The following is a 22582-nucleotide window of genomic DNA, read 5'->3' as shown; positions in this document are numbered from 1 at the left end:
CTGGATATGAATCCCAGTGTGTCATTCACCATATAATTGACAAAACACTCTTGAATCTCCTCAATTAGAATTGCATGGTTCAGTATTTTTGCTAGCTTTGACTCATAGTCCATTGGGAAATATAAAGAGATGTATCCCAGCTTGCAAAGTATAAGTCACCATTTAAATCACTACCAGAACACTCGTTCAGATTGGGTCTGCATACTCACGGAATTCGCCCAAGTCTTTGAAAATTTGGAGCAAATAGTAGCCAATTCGTGTACAATTAGGAGGGAAGAAGTAAAGAATTGGATTCGGGCTTCCTATGTAAGTGCATGTTGGGACGGGATGCCAACCAAGTTATTTTCGTGGAGTTGTGTGGATAAAATCGTGAAGACCATTGTAAGCACCGTGCTAGGCGACTTTCGAATCCTTACCATTGTGAGCTTGCATATGGAAGCGTTGGAGGAGCAGACTAAGGACATGTTTTTGCGTATATTGGGTACACCCAGTCAACGTCTTATTGAGGCACTCATTTCTTGCCGCACTGCACAGAATACACAGTGATCTTTTATAGTGCCAAGTAGTTGCTGGATTCTTGGATTTCTATGTGTGCCCATGGTTTTAAATGTTCTTATATGCTGGAATAACTTTCAAATTAGGATTTTACGAAATGCCGATCTATCTTTCACTTCTGAATTTTGAATGTAGCAGCTATCAGGTCTTTCATGGCATTTCAGGATTCAAAGATAATAAATATGAATATGAATGTGGACATTTCAGGATTCTTTAAGCCCATTCAAGATTCTTAATCTTCATTATGGTTGTTTTGGGGTATTTATAGTCTTCCTCCTAATCCAGCAGGCCATAAAAAATTCAACTCTTAAATAAATATTTGTATTTTTCTTAACGATGCTTTATGGGTTCACTACATTGATACTTAGCTTTCCACTATAGTATTTTCTCCATGATTAAAAATAATTCACAGATTTTCTATAGTATTTAGATTGACCAGATTATATCGTACACTTGCAGCATGGCTCTGATACCATGTCGATTTTTTAAGATCGTTTCTGCAAATGTAGTAACATTGCCAATTTGATTGATGTGTTCCAATTGTAGATTTGCTTCTCATATAAATATGAGGAGACATGTCTCGTAAAGAGACATGTCTCTATAGTTAATCATCATTTGTTAGTATATTTAATATAACTAACCATATATATATATATATATATATATATATATATATATATATATATATATATATATATATATATATTATTATTATTATTATATATATGTGTAATATATGTATTATATATATAATAATATGTATGTATATAAGATATTTATATAATGATAATTTACCATTTATAATGAATCTCATCATCATATCAATCTGACTAAACTACGGTTTAACACTCCCTCTTAATTAAGAAGGATTGATATAGAACATACTATGTTCTTGAGTGTAAGGAGATATCATCTCACTATGATATCCCTAGAATGGCATATCAATATGAATAATAATTATTACCTGTCGATAATAAAGTCTTACGTGAGGATAGTATGCTATCGGCAATTTGATCTCATACAAACTGATTACATTACGTATAATCTTATATATATATATATATATATATATTAATGAATCAGTTATGTAATATTAACTTGAGGATAGACATAAACAATATAGATTAGATTTCACACAAGCTAACATTCTTAACACTAAGTATACTTCTTCCTCAATAGTTTCGTTTAGAAAGGCAGTTTTCACATCCATTTGTTGAATATTCCAACCTTTGGTAGTTGCAATGGCTATTACAGCTCTGATTGAGGTATACCTAGCAATCGGTGCAAAAGTTTCTTCAAAGTCTATTCCTTCCTTTTGAGAGAATCCTCTAGCTACAAAACGAGCTTTATGTTTTTCAAATCTACCATTTGTAGCATACTTAACTTTGAAGAACCGTTTGGATGAAACAACAAATTTCCCTTTAGGTCTAGGAACTATATCCCAAACATCATTCTTTAGTATTGACTGATATTCTTCTATCATAGCATCTTTCCAAACTTGATGCTTGATAGCTTCAGAAGCATTAGAAGGTTTAGAGTTTAGAATCTCACAAATGAAAGCAATGTATGTTAATTTGCGAGGTCTTTTTCTCTCTCTAAATGTCCTTGTAGGTGCTGTAAATTCATCCCCTTCCTTTATTATTTTTCTCGCCCAAAGTGGTCTCTTAGGATTATTGTCAAGACTCTCTTCTTGAGTCTCAGGAAGGATCTCATTTTCATTTGATGTCTCTACAAGGTATTCCAAGTCTCAAGGGTAGGAACCTCTTCTATGGATTCGGGTGAATCGTACATTTCTAGTTCATCTAAAATGTTTGCTCTTTTCAAAGCAATTTCTTCTTCAAAGATGGCATCTCTGCTGAGTTCTATTTGTTTTTGTCCAGGTATGTAAATTTTGTAACCCTTTGTTGTTTTGCTAAAACCAATAAAGATTCATTTCCTTCCAGTAGGTTCTAATTGTCCTTTTCTCCTTAGGTACATGGATATACACAGGTCATCGAAATATCCTCAAATGACTAATGTCAGGTTTTATACCTAAAAAAGCTTCTTCAGGAGTTTTGTTGTCCAAATGTGAGTGAGGACATCTATTTTGAATATTGACTGTTGTATTAGATGCTTTAGCTCAAAATGACATGCTCAAATTTTGATCATATATCATAGCCCTAGCGGCTTCTACATTAGTTATATTTTCCCTTTCAACAACCTCATTCTGTTGTGGATTGTAGGGAATTGTAAACTCCCTCTTAGTCCCAGCAAGTTTGCAAAATTCTTTAAATATTTCTGAAGTATATTCTTTCCCATTATCTGTCCTTAGAACTTCAATTTTATTTTCTAAGGAGTTTTCAGTAATGGCTTTGAACTCTTTAAATTTTCTAAGAATCTCTTCAGATTCTTTGCACTTAAGGAAGTATATCCATGTCTTCCTTGAGAAGTCATCAACAAATATCATATAGTACAAAAAATCTCCTAAGGATAGTGTTGACATGGGTCCACATAAGTCAAAGTCTACTAGTTATAACACATTTTTGGTTTTGCTCAAACTATTTGGAAATGAGTTTTTTGTGTTTTTCCCCAAGGCACAACCTTTACGAGAGTCATTTTGAATTTGATTTAATTTGGGCATTCCAGTTACTAACTTCCCTATAGAGGTTAGGGCACGAAAGTTGATATGACCTAATCTTGATACCAGATTTCATTTGAATTTGAGGTCTCATGAATAAGGGCTTGATTTGTCTTAGTGCAAAGTTCATATATCAATCCTTGTCTTACCCCTATAGTTTGAGCCTTCTTTATAGTTGAATTCTTTGCCCATGCTAGTACTTACCTTCCATGAATGTAACTCTATATCCATCATCTTTAAGTGCTGATATAGATATTAAGTTCCTTTTAATACCTGGTACATATAGTACTCCAGAGAGCTGAATAGATTTTCTTGATTCTAATTTGATGGTGCGGGTCCCAATTCCTTTTATGGAATGTGCAAAATCATCCCCAATTGTAACTTCTTCATCTGTCTATTTGCATACTTTCAAGATTATCTTGATATACTATGATATGTCTTGAAGATTCATTGTCAACTATCCAAATGTTTGACTTGGTTGATATTTGACTAGACAAGGCTGAGTAGGAGACACACTTCTCAGGGTCTTGATCTTCATTTGATTTATCTGTTTTGGCAAATGATGCTTGAAGTTTTGATCAATCAGGGCAATTTAGTACATAATGCTCATATTGATCACATCTGAAGTATTGAATTTCTTTCTTCTGTTTTGAGGATCATTTTCCATGAAAGCTTCTTTTCCTTTTGAAGTCCTTCTTACCCTTCTTATGAGAGTTGGTATTAAGAACATGAATGTCTTCATCTATAGTCTTTTTTTTCCTTTAGTCATTAGTCTCGACTCTTCATGAAGACAATTAGATCTTAATCGATCTAATTTTGGAAGTTTAGATCTTGCACTTATACCCTCTACAAATGGCTCCCATGAATTTGGTAGTCCTCCCAATGCTATTAGGAATAACTCTTGATTGTTAATCTCATAACCAACTGAAGATAATTGATCTCTTAATTAAGTGATTCTCGTAAAAAATGCATTTACAGATTCTCCTTTATTCATACTAATATGATTCATTTGTTTCTTAAGGGCAAGTCTTATGCCAGTGTTATTTACTATAAATGCATTTTCAAGGGCTTTGAACATGCGATATGCTGTTACATGTTTTGCCACAATAGGTACTATATGATCTCGAACAATATCCACTATAATTTTCATGGCTTTCTCATTATTTTCAATCCATAGAATTTTCTCTGGATCATCTTTTGGTTCTTTCTTCTCTTCTTTTACGAAAGATTCTAATTTATTCTCTTTTAGTAGCATCATTATTTGAAGTTTCCAAGATTCGAAGTTGTCAGCACCTGCAAGATGGTGTTTGAATCTTAACATGTTTGACATTTTAGAAGAATAATATGAGACTGCAACTCAAGGTGCAGATCTGATCTCTCAAACTTAATAAGATCTTTCCTTAACCTTGCCCTAATACCATGTTAAGTTATATATTAAGTTTATATCGGATTCAAAATGCTATTCATATTTTATATGATGTTGACTGATAATCTATATGATGGAGGTTTTAATGACAATGGATTTGCTCTAGAATATGCATTAACTCTTAGATGCTGTATTAAATAAACTTCAAGTTCTGTTTTCTCTCCTTCAGATCTGCTTTTTCAATTATCAATTTCAATGCCTCAACAAGATCGGCCAGAAAGTATATATATAATACGAAAGGGTATACAAGTGAACAATACCCGAACGGTATTAACAAATGATAATCACCAATCATTATTAGTTTGCCATAATACCGAATCGAAATAATCATTATATGTTTTCCATCGCTAATAGTATCAATGACTATTGTGCTGTTGATCACAGCCCAATGCAAATCAATATTAATTCAAATAAGGATCCACATCATATAGTTATAACTGAGATACAATCTGAATGTATTTATATTAGTTATAACTGAGATATGATTTGAATATATATGTATATTGGTCAGACTGCAAAGATCATCATATACAAAATCAATAGAATTCAGAATATATAGAAATGTGTGCATATATATGGATTCTGATATGATCGATTATAGATATTGTCTAACCGAAGCTGCATACTTTAATACAAACTAAACCAACAAGCTATCTTAGCATTGTCTAGCTTTAACAAAGTTTTTACAATAGAATGTGATGCAAGTGGGTATGGAATTGGGGCAGTATGGAGCTTACTTCAATAAGAAGCTCAATGAGGCAAAGAAAAAGTATTCCTCTTCTGGCTTAGTCATATGCCATGGTGCAATTATTGAAGAAATGGAGACACTATCTCCTTCCTAAGGAATCCATTTTTTTTACTCTCAGTCATGCTTTGCAGTTTCTTAATACTAGGGAAAACTTAGCCACAGCCATGTGAAGTGGGTGGAGTACCTAAGGAGCTACGCCTTTACCATAAAGCACAAACAGGTGCAATCAAATGAGGTGGCAGATGCTTTGAGCAGAACATTATTGGTTCAAGAAGTTCCATTGCAGAGTGTTGGGATTGATTCTTTGAAGGCATATTTGAAAGCGATGAAGGTTTCAAAGAAATTTTGTTATGTCCCCTATTGGGACTTACGTTGTTTTACTCAACTAGGCCCAACTAGGGTTTAAATCCTACTTAGAAGTGGGTTTAGATCCTAATTAGAAATAGGCAATATAGAATGTTCCTTACTAGGAGAATGCCAATTCCTAATGATTAATGTTAATCATATGCATTTGATTTACATTAAGTGATAATCTTTGGTTCATAATACATATTCAAGCATCCAATTCCTATTTAAGGATTCATTGCGCATATATTCATTTCCTATCCTGATACTATGTCCTCAAGGATTCGTGGCATATCTCCTTATCCCTACCTAGGAAGTTTCCTCTAACATGATATTACTCCATCCTTGACAAGCCAACCTATATTATTTAACAGTATTAGCAAGTGTTTAAGGAATTGGCTAAGTATATATAATTCTCATATGCAATATATCATAAATACAATCCTAATGCCATTATATATATATATATATATTTGATTACCTACCATTAGTTGAACATCAATTATATATAAATAAGTGTATACATATATAAACATACAAGATAAGATAATGATATTAATGTCCAACAAAAGACCAAAAAGAGGTCTATGGGACTGAAAGATTACAACAAAGCAGGGCTGAAGCCAGCAGGAGCACACAAAGGTGTCCGAAGAAAAGAAACAACAACAAACAAAAACAAGCAACAGAAAGCACTAGGAGTCTTTCTTGGGTGAGAAGAAATCAGTCACAGAATGATACACTTGTCGATGCGTAGAGGTACTACACTGTCTCCGACCTGTCCTAGAAGAGTGCCGCTGGTGCCTATACGCAGAATGGGATCTGATGCATCTAGAAAGATCACTAGGCCGAAAAGAGCTAGAGGGCCTTTTCACACCACGCAAGGGGGATAAAGGTGTAAAAAAGGCAGCAATGAGCTGAGTAGATGAGTGCCGGTGTGGAAGTAGAGCCTGAATCATGTTATCCCGGAGCATAGTGGCCTCACGCAGATATAATGTAAGGCATCTCTGATCATAATAGCTGAAGAAATCATAGAGAGAGAAGCACTCTCTGAACAAACAAAAGAACCTCCCTCTGATCTCATAATAAATAGGGCATCGAAAAAGAAAGTGAGTCTCATCCTCCACCTCCCCTAAAGAACAGAACAAACAAGTCCGCTCCTCCTTGTCAATATGATGATCCAACTGAGCCCGAAGACAATGGGAACCAACTCTGAAAGAACCTAAAGAGATCCGCAGGGCATGAGACCAACGTCATGAAAGATAGCTAGGTTGGGCAATAATCCCATTTGAGATCTCCAAAAAGTGTCTCGCATAAAATGACATCCGTGGGCATAATCCACCAGGAGGGTTAACCCAGGTAGCAATAATTTAACGTCTATAAATATCAAGACGAACATGCTCATTCAACTCTTGCTGAGAAGGGAGAAGATGAGCAAGGGCATCCAAAGAAAAGTGAAAAGGGGGGAGACGATCAATATCAATCCCAATTGAACTCAGCAAAGAAGAGACTTGTGCATACCAACACCGCACCCGAGCACTAGACTCAGCAGCCGCCATGGAAACCGAAGAGCAATAAGCTAAATAGGAGTAACGATCACGGTCTCCAACCATATCAGCAAACCCACGAAGGCGATGAAGAAACCAAACTAAGTCAAAAATGGCCGCAAGTCTAAAAGGATGAGCCCCGAACTCAGCAAGAATGATATCATGAGGAGTAAATCTATGACATCTGATAATGCGCCGCAAGAACAAAGTTTGGACCTGCTCAATCGAAGCCCAATCAGAGCTAAGGAGAGAAGGACCCCAAACCACAAAACCATAAAGAACCGTCGGTCGAACAAGAGCATCTAGGAGAGATAGCTTAGATGAGGTATCCTAAAAGTGATGTCTGAAGCACTGTTTCTCAAGCAAAGCAAGAGAACCCATGCCCTTATTCACTCTGGGCTGAATAGCAGGTCTCATGCTAAAACGAGGTCCGAAAAACATAACACCTAGATACAAATAGGATGAAGTAATCTCAATCTCCTAGGCCCGAAATGTAAAGTGAAGATGAGAGGTCTTTAAACAATTAAAGACCATGATCGGAGTCTTGCCCAAGTTAACCACCAACTGTCTCTAATCACAAAATAAAGCCAATCTATCAAGAAGACTCTGTAACCTGTCAGGAGAGGAAGCAAGGAGAACAATATCATCTGCAAAGAGAAGGATCGAGATCAGAACCTAATAAAGATAACAACCATCACCCAGGAGCGAAGACTCCAAGAGGAAGTCCTCCAGCTCATCAATATATAACCCAAATAAAGTAGGAGAGAGAGGACAACCCTGCTTAACCCCAATAGTACAATGGATCGGATCTGAGAAGCCAACAGGAGTCTGGAATCTGCCAACCACAGTCTTGTATAATCTCATAATAGCAATACGTAGCATCTCGGAAATACTGATCTCCCTAAGTCTCTCAAACAGAGCCACCCTAGGAACAGAATCAAAAGCTTTGCGAAAATCAACAAAGCAAAGTATACCTTTTTCGATCTGTATCTAGCCTCCTCAATAATAGCCCATAGCATGAAGATGTGGTCCATAGTCTGATAATCCGTCCGAAATTCCGCCTGTCCTCTAGCCCTACAACCAATCTTGTCGAGCTCCGCTGATAGCATAGTATTAAGAGCAGTAGCATACAGTTTGGCAAAAGTGTGCCCAATCATGATGGTTCTGTAGTTCCCCGGATCAGAGATAGGCCCAATCTTGTGAATGGGATGAATCAAGTGCCTAGACCAGGAAGCCGGAAACCCAGTGTGAATCACTCTATTAAAAAGAATAGAGAGTGATAGGGACCCAGAACTGAGGCACTAAACTTGAAAAACTCTGCCTGAAAATCTTCCTCATCAGCAGCTCTACTACATTTCATGGATCTAATAGCCTCATAAATCTGGGAAGGGGCGAAAAGGCGGACAAAAGGAGGCGAGGGGGGGTGAATGGAAGGCTGCCCCAGAATATCATAAAGAGCCATTGTATGCAACGCAAGGGAGTGAAAGTCAAGGGTGGAAGGCAGAGGGGGGTGATGGGGGAAAGGAGTACGCCAAAAGAGCTGGGGATTGCTAACCAGTGTGGAACAAAGTGACATACACTTTGAGGCAGTGAAGTTACGCTTCTTACTCTGAAGCAAGCGGAGATAAGACGAGCGAATACTGGCCAAGTCAGTGGAGTGAGCCTCAAAAGCAGAGAGCACATAGCACGATGAAAGGATTTGCAATCTGAATCAAACCACTGGTTCATGGGGCAAGTATTACTACACTTGCTGCAAAGGAGCAAGGGAGGGCGGTGACGGATGGAAAGGGTGGCAGACTTAAGAATAGCCGATGTGAGTAAGTCAAACATGGAGGTGGCCTCGAATGAGTCAGAGAACCCCGAAGGGCTGAGGAGTTTGGAAAGATGAGCGGAGAAGAGCTCACAGTCCCCATCAATGAAATGGAAGCGAATGGGCAAGTGAGCGGTAATAGAAGAATGATGAGGTGACATGAGTGAGGGTGCAGAAAAAGGGGAGAGGCTACAATGAATGCTGAGGAGAGAGTGATCTGCAAGAGGAAGGTGCAAGATGGTGAAACTTCGAAAACACGGGATGAAGGAGGGATAGGCAAGAACATAATCCACGACACTAGCACCACCACTATGAGGCCAACAAGTGAAGATCTCAGAACCAGGGAAGCAAGAGAGGCCATTCAGGATCACCAAACCAGAAGACTCACAAAACCGCAACAAATGTCTACCATACACGGATAACGGCACAAGAGCATCCTCAGAAAGTCTATGAAGCCCAAAAGAAGTAGGATCAATCTCGGTGGAGCACATGGGGTCAGAGCGACGATCATAAAGTGGAGTTTGTAGTGCTTTGGTTCTCGCATTGAAATCCCCAAGAATAATAATGTCCCCTAAAGCAGTAAACTGAGAGATAGTCTCACAAAGATCAATAAAAGGATCACCGTCATCGGTACCATGAATAGCATAGTGAGATACAACCGGTGGAAAGTACTACGCAACCAAGTAGATATCCCTCTGATGATAACACTTACGATCAATACGGACCCACATAAATCTGGCAAACAAATCTGAGTGTACGATAGAAGTGCTACTGAAAATATCATCCTTAATCAAACAGGCCACACCCCCTGAACCCCGCACACCACCCGAAACGCGAACCTCCTCCCTAAAAACAGATAACCACTAGAAACCTATGACGCCTGGCAAAGGACGCACAAGACTCTCATGAGTCTCTGATATGACAAGAATATCGGCGAACCCACAGCATCAAGAAGAAGACCAGGTAGGACCATAAAGATCCATTACCATTCCAGTAGTTAACAAGAAGGGAGCAAGTGGGGGCCTCCCTCTTGTCCGACTGCTAGTGGGGCCATCATTTGGTCTTGGGGGCCTGCCTCTTTTCCCAACCACTTGGGGGGGAATCTCTAATAACAGCTCTCAAATTTCTAATAACAGCCCATTTACCATCTTGCCTAGCTTTAGCAACAATACCACGAGCATGTTTGAGCTCTGCAACCTGGGACTTCGTGAGATAAGGGAAAACAATTTCCTCTTAGCACGGAGAGCCTGAAGCCTGTCTGCAGGTGAAAAGAATCTGATAAAAAGGACATCCCCCTGTCCAAACCAGCACCTATCCAACGTAATCTCGGTAAGACCAAGTTGATCACAAAGGAAAGAGCGTCCCGCTGCGAGAGGATAATGGGTAGAGGGGAGTCCACGAACCCGTAGATTGAGCTCACGGACCCGACTCACACGCTCATCCTCAATCTTACCTTGCACCATTTTATCAATATTGGCCAGAGGTTGAGAATCTGTGTTACTACAAAGAGAGGCCCATGTCTTGACTTTCTGTTCCGTATCAGAAATAAGAGAGGAGTGTTTAGCCGCTATGATGGATTGTTGTTCTTTAATGGCATCAAGACCCTCCAATTGTGTGATGATAGAACTGATATTAACTTGCAAACCTGCTATCTCCTTAGCAAAAGTATCTGAGAAACACTAAAACTAGGCCGTATTAGAGGTGGGGGCACCCTTAAGTTCGGAAATGGTAATACTAAGGGAGGAAATCTGTTCTCTCAACTGAATATTGTCGGATTCAAGTATCGCAATTCTGTCACACAACCTAAGTGTTGATCTGCTAGCTGTGAGTTGAGTCTAATTCCATACAGTCTGCCATAGCAGACAGGGAGCAGAATCACAACCGAAATAACAGAGATTTAACACTGCTACCACTACCCGATAGAGAGGAAATGCATGAAGAAAACCCACAGATGCGTCAGCACAAAAGTGTGAAAACCCGAGCACAAACGGCACCAGTCGCGCGATCACAAATGCAGGAGACTCGAACACAGACGGAAAGCACACCAAGATGAGCACAAACCCGACGCGGAAGCCCTAACCCGTGAAAAATACAGTACAGCAGCTTGTCGAACAAACACCAGTCTAAGCCGTGATGAGCGCAAACCCGATGTGGAAGCCGTAGGTGAGGCACAGTCGTGGCGTGGGAGGTACAGACGCGGGAGCAGGCACAGGTGCAGAAGTTCAAAAGGTCAAAAAAATAAAAGAAAGCAAAGGAAATAAAGAAACAAAGTGAAAATCAGTTGACACAAATGGTGCAAGAGCTATATACATTCACTCATCTAATATATAGCATTTCAATTATCTTTGAAGTATTGAATCCATTACTATTAACAGAATAAATAAATAAACAAATATATATATATATTCCTATATCTTTTATATCTATATATGTATATCTATCTCTCCTTATATTTATTTACAAATATCTTTATATATCTTCATATACAAATGCAAAGACACATCTCACTGAAAAGAGATAGCCACATGAAAGAAACAACTCTTAATTGTCAACTTCCATTAATTGTTCACATTCATAGACAAATTGTCACTGCTTCAGAAATGAATCACTAGTTTCTATAAAGCTAACAATTCCTTTTTAATTCATTACCACAAACTATAATCATTATTTATTATATACTTAGTTACTGATGCACTACCTATAGCACTAGAGGCGGAGGCAAATGCGGATGCTTAGGGATGCGGATTCAGAGCCAATGGCCTATGGATTCACATAGGAAGCACATCCAAACTCCTACCCTATTTATTGAGTAAACCAGACATGTCCCCGACAATGAATAAACCAGCGAATTCATATTCTACATCCCGTGCGGTAAAAGGAAGGCAGCTTCCATACGCTTCCCTTTATTTATGGAAGGCCCGATATTTATATTTCTTTTGACTTGGAAACCTTACTCAATTCACAAATCCCCGATATAATTTTAAACCATGCCCTCTATAATATTCACAGTAGGCAATATTCCTTATATAATCTGAGACAAATAAAGTATTGTACGATGGCTACTGTAGTAAAATGCAGACCTTTATCAACCATTGTCAAAAGGTCAAGGATTGTAGTAAAATGCAGACCTTTATCAACCATTGACAATCCCAAATAGGCCATAGGAGTCCATCAGCATGGATTTGTGTTTGTTCTAGTAGACAAGTTTAGCAAAATGGCACATTTTATACCATGTAAAAGAACAAATGATGCCTCATACATTGCAGGATTGTTTTTAAAGGAGGTGGTTAGAATTCATGGATTGCCATTAACCATTGTTTCAGATAGTGATATTAAATTTGTGAGTTGCTTGAAAACTCTTTTGAAGTAATTAGACACAAATTTGACCTTTAGCTCTGCCTATCATCCTCAATTAGATGGGAAAACTAAAGATAGAAGTCTTGGAAATCTTCTTAGATGCTTGACAAAAGAACATTCGACCCGATGGGATTTGATCCTTCCCCAAGCTGAGTTTGCATATAATGGCTGTGAACTTAAGTGTTGGGAAAAGCCCATTGTATATGGATTACAACCTAGGGAAGTGTTTGAACTCAAAGATCTAAGTGAAATGGAGAAGGGTATTGAATGTAATGATCCGATTCCCTCCTGTCACAACCCTACATGGAACTATCAATCATTTGCCAGGAATGATCGTACGCTTGTGTCTAATGGCAAAGGAACTACTGTACGATGGCTACAAGAAGCAATTAGGAAAGACCGTATGGAATCGATGAGGTCAACTGCACGGTGAGGGAAGTCAAATGTCATGATGTTGGAGGGTTGTATGATACGCCAAGATGGTCGTACGGTGGAGGTATAGCAGCTAAGTACAGGGCAACGACAATGAAGGCCGTACAATATCTGTAGGAAGCCCATACGGTAGGGATATGAAGGGTCATACGATATATGTATGCAAGCTGTACAATAAGCTATGAAGGCCATACGGTAGGCTTGCAAGCAGTACGGTGAACTTGGAGGTCGTACGATAGTCGAGTTGCAATGAAGGTTGCCAGTCGCAGATGGGGTATGGATGGAAGATAGTTATGCACCATAAACTACTAATCCCGAATTTATCAGACAAAGCAAAACAAGAATGGAGATTTGAACACGAATATCCTTCAATTAATATTTTCCAAAAGAGGGTGCTCTAATTTGCTAGATCCAAGCGAAGTATTATAGGCAATGGAAAAGGGTGAGGGATGAATCCCACTGACACCAAAATAGCCAAGTAGGGAAGATCTTTCACTTCCGAAATGGCAAACAATAGAGAATCCCAACGGGAATTCGCAATATAAAAAAATAATCCAAATTGCATCCTAACAACTACCTACAAGTTGTGCTTAAATACCCGTCGGGGAAAACTTTTCGAGGGCATACAAAGATAGCGGATGGCTACACAAACCTATGAAAACAAACAAGAATGGGTCCGAGATATACTAAATCAATCGGCCCATTAACAATAGTTTGATTAATAATTTATTTTATAACGGGAACATTACATTGAAGGAGAAGAGTTTGCAGTTGCCATGAAAGACTTACAACAGCAAGTTAGAGAGAACCTTCAAAAGAGTGTTGATAAATACAAACAACATGCAAGTCTAAAAAGGAGAGAGGTTCGTTTCAAGGTGAGCGACTTGGTCTTTAGCTCATTTGAGGAAGGAAAGGCTACCAAAAGGTAAGTATTCAAAGCTGCAGGAGTAGAAAATAGGGCCATTTAGGGAGGTCCACAAATTTGGAGCAAATGCCTATGAGATAGAACTCCCTCCTGAAGTTGCTATCTCCCCAATTTTTAATGATTCTGACCTACGCCCTTTCAAAGAGGCAGTGATTGCAGGTACATCAAAGGTTGCAAACCCAGATTCAATCAGAGACTAACCACCAAACCATCTATTGCAGCTATTGTGTATTTTGGACTCCAAAGAAGCCGAAAGAACAAAGCAAAAGGTGTATTATAAGTATCTAGTGAACTGGAAAGGCCTTCCTATGGAGGATGCCACCTGGATGACCACGGAAGACATCACAAAACATGGAGCCACAATTCAAGATCTGATCTCAAGCGGAGCTTGATCTCAAGTGGAGCCATAGTTTAATACACCTTTTATGCTAGGGGTTAGGGGCCCCCATCCCATACCATACCTAACCTAACCTAAAAAGTATAGGCTAGGCTAGGGATAGGCCATCCTATTAATTTATCAATTTATTTATCTATATGGGGGGGAGGGGAGGGGCCATAAAATGGCTAGGGGGCTAGGGATCTGCCCATAAAATTCTGGGGGGGCTATAAAAATAATGGGATGGGGGAGGGGCCAGTGCCCATAGAAATGGTAGGGCGTGATGATGCCCTAAAATTCTATGGGCCAAGGGGCCTAGGGAGGGGGGCCTATTGATAGAGGGGAAGGGGGAGGTGGTTGGATCCAATGCAGTACATTCAGGTTGGTTCGTGACTCAGGTCAACTAGTCTGTCGTCCTCCTCGTCGCAGTCCTCTGCATTGTGCGTGCAGAATCAATTATTTAATACAATGTTATTTTATTTTAAAATGATTATTTAGTCAAAATATTAGCAATGTTAAATTATTTTGACAATTTTGTGGATATATTACTAATATTTATATATATATAACTTAAATTTAATGTCAATTTTTTTTCCCCAATTTTTACCCTTAACAAATTTCATTCGAATTTTATGATCAACAAAATCAAATTCAAATTCCACCCTTGTGACTTAGGGTTAGGGTAATAAAGAATACAAAAAAATGGTTTTCTCACCATTTCACCAGTAAAAAAATCCTCAAAATCGGTGAAATAGTTTATCCTTATAAACACTTTGGTTTGCCATATGTGCAAAAGGATTGGTGGACGTTTGCTATGGTTTTGGAGGCCATAGAGGACTGATATCTCTATGTATCACTCACAAGAAGCCCTAATAGAGTAAAGTTTCACGCTTGAAGTTGATTGGAGGAAGGGCCTCGGATTGGAAATAGTGCATTTAGACCTTGATTGATGTGTTCCATGTGTTGGAACAGTAGTTTGAATATTTAGGAGAATATGGAGCCAAGCCCTAGCACCAAGCCTAGGCAAAACTATTAACTGGACCTAGTCTAAGGAGAAGACAGTCAATTTTTGAGCCCTTTGCTTCAAAGGAACCTCTACCCATTCGAAGATATGTTATAAAATGGCCAAATTGGTATCTGACAATGGTTTCAGTTTTTGGAGGTGAAGCTTATACTGAAAGTTATGCCCTGTCAGACCCTTTTGGAGGGCTACTAGGAAAGAGATTTAATTGTGAAGGAAGTACTATTGATCCATGCTGTAGATGAAAGGTGAGTGTTTGTTTGTGTTAGTAAGAAGATTCTAAGCCCATGTTCTGCATCGGAATTGAACTTGTCTTTTTGCCTATAAATGAAGGAAATACTACTAATGACCTTTGTAAATTCAGTTTATTCCCATATTTTTTGCAAATCGATGTTTTTGAAAAGAACAACAATCTATCAGGTTATCATTGAGTCTTATTTTACTAGGATACTATTTAAATAGATGTAAAATATTATTATTTAATAGCCAAGTTGCTAACAAAAATTGCATATACATTTGACAAACATAACAAGGCATCCAATCAAACATTTGAAAACAAAATACAACACTTACTACAATCCGCCAGTAATCCATCTCTTCCAGCTCTACCAGCTTCCTGATAATAAGCTTCCAAACTCTACTTCCAAGGAAATATAAATTCATTTTAATTGTGTCCATATACCCAAAAAATAATTGACAAAGAAAACAAACAAAATGTTAACAAGAATGTAATGTGTATAGTGAAGGGCTTATCACATGAGCCTTGCTCAACACTAACAACAGGGAAATCTTGTTGTCTAAAGGAAATTCATTTACAATGATGATAACAAGCATATATATGCTTCTAAGTTATATTACGAGACCAAAAACTTGTTAATAAATAAGTGCAAAGTTGCACTCACATTGTACACTTAATGTGGAAATTCTATGCAAAGCATAAAATTTTGTTTCTGTGTATAGCAATGTTGAAGACATTTGATCAGTAGCTGCAAACCAACTTTCTGACAGATTTATGTTGTAATCCAATGCAAGTTTTATCAGGCCATTTCTATCTTATCCTTCTTTAGTTCTTGAATATTATTTTTCATGCTATCAATCTAGCAAATTCTCTGTTCTTGTTTTTCTCCTAATGTCACAAAGGTTTCACAAAGCACCATAAAACTTAAAAACAAAAGATCGACTTCTTATATTATAATTATAATTAATTGGATACATATGGCAACCTATAGTCAATCTACTTTCAGGTTTAGATGCGTTGTGCATCCGCTCAAACTTCTCATAAGGACACAAAAGAATAATAATTGAAGTCCACTCAACCTTGAAGAAGATGGTGAGAAGATTCTTTACAAAAGATTTATAGCTATCTTGATTCCCCATGCACGTGATATAAGAAACAACTAAGCATTAAAATCTTTAAAAAAATAAAATTCTATCAAAGCATAAAATTGTGTTTCTATGTATAACAATGTCGATAGCAATCTTCATTCCTCATGCATATGATATAAGAAACAGGTATGCATAAATGTGAAAAAATAACAATTTATGTCACAGAAATCATGCAGAGAGACTTCGTAGGCAATATCAGTAACCAGTGGACACTTCAAATTTGAAGTAACCATGTAAGATTAAAATAACAGATTAAATTAATCTGATTATTTTTTAAAATATGCATCTCCTAAAGGTTAAAGATACTCATATTGCAATCAACTGAACCTACATGACCTGAAAATCACTGCCAACCTGGAACATGGGTTGGCTACTAACCAGTCAGGGTGACAAGACAGTCTCACTAAATTATGGTTTTTTTAATCATATTTTAAGTATCAAAAAGAATAGTCAAGGTCCTTAGTAAACAGGATGATACAATTCACAGTTATAATCCACAAATAGAGAAATCAACAATTAGATATTACTTTCAACAAATTTCAAGGAATTCTCAATATGCATCACAAGCAATCATGAAAACAGTATTGGGTGTTGTTGATAGGTGTTTTATGACTGCACTGACACAACAAAAAGTGCCAAAGACACTCTAACCTCTCTTGATCAAAAACCACCACCTATGCTAAGATTGCAAAGAAGATCATGGAGGCGACTCCAAGGTTCAAACTGTAATGAGCTCATTTGGCTTGATGCATACTGATTATGCAAGGGAACTTCTTAATATGTCAACTTTGTTTGTGAATGATATGGCAATGAGGTACTTGATCCTAAACTAATAAGCTTGAGATAAATAGCAAATGGGTTGAGGGTTTAGGAATCAATCTTAGAATGTAAAAGACCATAAATGAGCGTGGCTCAATTTTGTCCTCAACTTCCAGCAAGCTAGTGCAATATTCTAAAGGTAAACAATAAATGTTCAAATTGTTAAGATTATAGCTATAGTCGGATTGATTTAATCATAAGATGATATATATATAAGTTGTCGTGCATTTTGTCACCACAAAATGTTGGTAACAGCATGAAACTTTTTCAAGCTAGTTTCGTGTTTCTCTGAGTTGAATTTGATATTCAATTGTTCATTGTTGATTCATCGATCAATTTCAATTCATATATCAAATTGTTTTATTGAAGACCTTTGTCAAGTCTTTTTCATTTTGCTTTTTTTCAAGCCTTTGTTTGATTTTTGAAACCTTCATCGTTCGTTCTTTGCTTTTGAGTTTGTGTTTGCTTGTTTTTAGTCCTTTGGTTTTGCTCATGTCGCACCTTTCGTTTTTCCCTTCAATTCGGTCTAACCTAGAGGTCAATTGGAGTTGTCAGTCAAAAGATGTTCATTTTAGTGCTTCAAAAGTGGACCTTTTGGGTGCAACTGCACGAATTAAAGATATGATGTTATATTTTCAATTTGACTTTCACTTTTTGATAAATATCACTTATATTCATTTTTTGTTATGTTTTTAAGTTACTTTATCTTTAAATTTTTAACTTAAAGTGACTATAGTGCACTTTATGTTATAATTTTAAGTTGAGTTACTTTTAAATTTTTCACTTAAAGTAACTATATAACTATATAGTTTCAGTTTAATTTTTTATTTTTAAATCAAATGCTCTTTTAAATGTTACTTTTTAAATGATATTGATGTATTGTATTTATAAATATGATACATTAATATTGTTTATGACTCATTTAGTAACATTTCTATGAAATTAAATTGACTAAATGGTTTTAAGTTATTAAAAGTGAATCTTTTATATGCAATTACATGTAAAATCCATCAAAAGTGGATATTTTACGTGTCTTTGCATATAAAGTTCAACTTGTTATCAAAAGTGGACCTTTTTGATGTCATTACATCAAAAGGTTATCATGTAAGTGAACCTTTTTTATGTAATTGCATCAAAAGTGAAGTTTTCATGTCTTTGCATCTAAAAAGTGAGATGTAACTTAAAATATGCAAGTGACCCAAAAAGGTCCGATTTTAATGACTTACATATTTTAAAACATGTAATGGCACCCAAAAAGTGTGATTTTGGAGAGATGCATGTTTTATAAAACATGCAATTGACCCAAAAAGATCCGATTTTAACCAAAACCATATTTTAATATATGCAATGACACTTAAAAAGTCTGATTTTGAAGAACTACATGCTCTTGCCCTCCAAAAACCCGATTTTGATCATAACTTGAGATTTTCTCAATGGATTTGCATAAGATCTTTTCCATTAGGGTTGATTTTGCTTGGAAATGGATTTTCTAACATCAAAAATGGATTTATCATGCTAAAAAACAATTTTACAAACTCCTTCCAAAGGAATGTTTTTGGAAAAATCTTCAAATAAATCCATTCTGAGCGACTTAAATCACGTTTTTTTGAAGGAAAAGAGGAGTTTTGGCATCTTTAATCATTTGCAACACATTTCAGCTCACATTTTTGTACTTAGAAGCCAAAAACGAATTCATTTCATGCTTTTTATGAATCACGTTTTTGCTAAAAATGCCCAGAAAATCGGAGTTTTTATCCACTTTTTTGCATTTTGGAGTCACATTTTTGCATTTTGATCCATGTATATGCATTTGGGGAAGTTGTTTTTGCATTCACAAGTCAAAAATTACTCAAAAACATGCATTTTTTGGCCACATTTTTGCAAAACCGGCTCAGATTTTTGCATTAAGAAGTCATGTTTTGTTCAAAAAAACTCAAAAAAAAAATGCATTTTCAGCCCATACCTTTGATCAAAAGGGATTGTTTTTGAGTTTTAAATGCATGATATTATCTTTGGAAACCATGTATTTGGCACTTTCATGTCAAATTCGACCATTATTGCTCATTAATTTTTGTTAAATGCAAGTACGAAAAAAGTCAAGAAATTGTTTGAAACACCAGATTTAAGGAAGAATTGGTCTTCAAGTCTATAAAACTTTCTATTTTGGCTCTTTAACCTCCAAGTAAGTGGACATTTTCAAACTTGCTCATCAATTCATGCTTATCTTGCTATTTCCATGCATATTTTAGCTTGAAATTGCACATTTGCCCATATATGCGCCATGAAAAGTGCATTTTGTCTTTAAAAATGATGAAAACTCTCATTTCCACACTTTTGGAATTTCCCCAAACTCCAAATTCAAATTAAGTGTTGAAGTGCATTGCATCTTGACATGTTTGAGTCTTTTGCCAAAGGCATGTGTTTGTTTTGTGCTTGTTTTTGTGTTTTGTGCTTGCTTGCTGATTTTCTTCACTTTGGAGAAGTTACAAGTTCTTTCCCAAGAACTTGTTTTTGCTTCACTTCATGTGAAAGCATCATCACGTTTGACTTCCATTTTCCATGTCACAACACTTCGCATCTCATTCGACAAATGCGATTACATGTTTTCCCATAGGCTGCTTTAGCCTCATGGACGTCATTAAAATCTATCATATCATATCATTCCATCTCATTCACCGTCCACACATGCATGTAATCTCATTTTCCGCTTCCATTTTCATCCATCTCACTTTTCATTCCTCATTACATGTTGCATATACATGTAATCCATTTTCCGTACAATGACATCTTGAAAGCCCAAGTCACTTTGTAAAAATTGGCAATCTCCATTTGCACGCATTCCCATGCGCCAAGCACTTCAAAAAAAAAAGTTTACAAGTGCTGATGGAAAGTTGCTCCAAGCTTACATCCGAACATCGTCAAGAAGGTTTTCAAAGTGTCAGAGAATCCAAAATGTGCCAATCTACAAAGGAGAATTCACGACAACTTGAGCAAGATAAGTTGGATCACATCAAGTTTCCACTGACAACAGACAATTCATCAAAGTCAAAGGTTATCAAAAGATGCAACACCATGGTTATCAAGGTGAATACAGCAGTACAAAGTACAGAAACTTCCGATCCTGTGACATTTGGGATTGCATCGTCAAGTACAAGGCGCTTTAGGATTGTTTTCTTCTCTTTCGTCTTCTTCTTCTTTCATGTTTGTAGTTAGAGTGGATGCATTGCATGAAGATGTGTAATTACATGTAATGCGAGTTACATGTGTATGTAAAGGATGTAACGCGAGTTGCATGTAACACTATATTTTCTCTTGTAGTTAGACTAGGTTAAAGTTGGTTGAGTTGCTCCCACTTTTTCCTCCACCTTTTTCTCAACTCCTGTGCCTATATAAAGGAGTGCCCCCTCATTGTACAAATTATCTTTTGTTATATGCAAGAAAGCTCTGCCACATTTGTGCAAGCATAACTTTGATTTTGTAGTACGAATTTGGGAGAAAAGTGGATAAAAGAAGCAATTGGATTCGAAGCTTTGATTGGAAGCAATTGTGATAGAGAAAATTAGAAGCTTTGACTGTAATTTGTGCCTATAGTCTTAATTCATGTTATTATTGTGTGTTCAATAAAAGAGCATAGTGATTTAAGAAGCAATCCGAGCCGAAGCTTTGACTAGGAGCAGTTGTGGAAATATATAGCTAGAAGCTTTATCTATAGCTTATATTTCTTTCTTAATTCGCAAAATAGTTAAGTATTCTTACTTTTAGAAGTCTTTGTGCCCTAATTGTAAAGCTTTTCATATAGAAGTACGAACGGACTTAGAGCCAAACCGGTACATTTTCAGCTAGCCTTTGAGTTAGTGAAGGTTTATCAGTATCACTGTTTCCTACTGTTGATAGAAGTGTAGTTAGAGATTTGCCCTGCCCATTACTCACTCCACGAGTAAGTGGATTCTTTCTTGAAAGTTAAGAAAGGATATTGGTAACAACGATTTTATAAAATCTCTCGACTTCTTGCTTACCTTGAGTTGATCCAAGGAACGATGAGAAGGGGGAGCCTTCCCTTTAAGGTAGGAGAGACTTTGTCTCACACATTATGGCTGGTCTTCCTATTTTGCGACAGGATTTTTACCCAAAACTGTCAGTTGCAAAATATCCACCCAACGTAAGTCATATGTTATATTGTGATTTAAATTGCTAATATATATTAACTATTAATGATTAATCATAAAGATATGTCTCTTCATGAGACATACCTCCTACTCTTATATTTATAAGAGTTTGGGATCTGCATTTGGAACATATCGATTATAACGGCAATATTATTATATTTGCAAAGATCAAAACCATTAATATGGTATCAGATGCAGCATATTCAGTATCCTGATTTCTAAATACTTGGAGCAGAAATTATGTTATATGTTCTAGTTTGGTAATCGCAGAACAAACACAAGAGTTCAGGCAAACGAGGGTATTCAAAACCAGAAAGACAAAAAGATACATCAAGAGGAGAATTAATAATCCCAGCCATCATTGAAAATCTAAGAGCGACTATAGTTCAGAAGGAAATGCAAACATTTTAGGGAAGATCAACACGACTAAAGGAGCAATAATATTGCATGACGAAATCAAAATAGCTATAAGAATTATGTGGCATCCACTTAATATCAAGTGCCAAGGAAACTGCGAAATAAAGATCCTTATCGTGACAACTCTACACACATCACCAACTAAGGATTATGTTTAGGCTAAATCCAAAATACCTATGCACTCAGGATTAATCCTTGTAGTGATTAGAAGGAATGTGGCAACCATTGTAACATCTAGTCATAGAAGGTCAGACTTGTCGATCAAATTGCAGAACGTGTTCCTTATAAACGTGATCCATGTGGATACTATCAAAGCAAAAAGACTGAGGCCATATGTATTTGACACTATGGCACCATCTGTTGAAAGGAATCGAAGAAAACAAAATAAACAGAAAAATAATGGAACAAATCATATTTTAAATAGTGACTTTATTGAAGGAACCATGTCGTAAACCAACATGCATTATAGGACAGAGAAGATTCAAATTGATAACATCGTGGAGACCATTCACAACCTCATTTGTGTTGTGCTCTGTGATGCAAGGAACCTACAAATTATTGTTGAGGATAATAATCCCACTAGACTAAAAAAAAACTAGAAATGATGACACCATTATCGACAGTATATCAATTACGAA

General features: G+C 36.8%; 1 protein-coding gene across 5 annotated transcripts in view; it reads right to left on the bottom strand.

The window, feature by feature from the left end:
• The window catches only part of RECQSIM (RECQ helicase SIM), a 380547-nt gene that overhangs the window by 180823 nt on the left and 177142 nt on the right, over positions 1 to 22582 (bottom strand). For all 5 annotated transcript variants that reach the window (XM_089801696.1, XM_089801697.1, XM_089801698.1 and 2 more), the window contains one exon: positions 15730 to 15793. In XM_089801696.1, coding sequence (XP_089657822.1) covers positions 15730 to 15793 — 64 coding nt within the window. The remainder of the gene's footprint in view (positions 1 to 15729; positions 15794 to 22582) is intronic.

This window comes from Cupressus sempervirens, chromosome 9, assembly GCF_028749045.1.
Source record: "Cupressus sempervirens isolate cs-2001-9-10 chromosome 9, ASM2874904v1, whole genome shotgun sequence".
Lineage (NCBI taxonomy): Eukaryota > Viridiplantae > Streptophyta > Pinopsida > Cupressales > Cupressaceae > Cupressus > Cupressus sempervirens.
The sequence above is the reverse complement of the archived record's forward strand: the minus strand, read 5'-3'. Positions and strand labels throughout refer to the sequence as shown.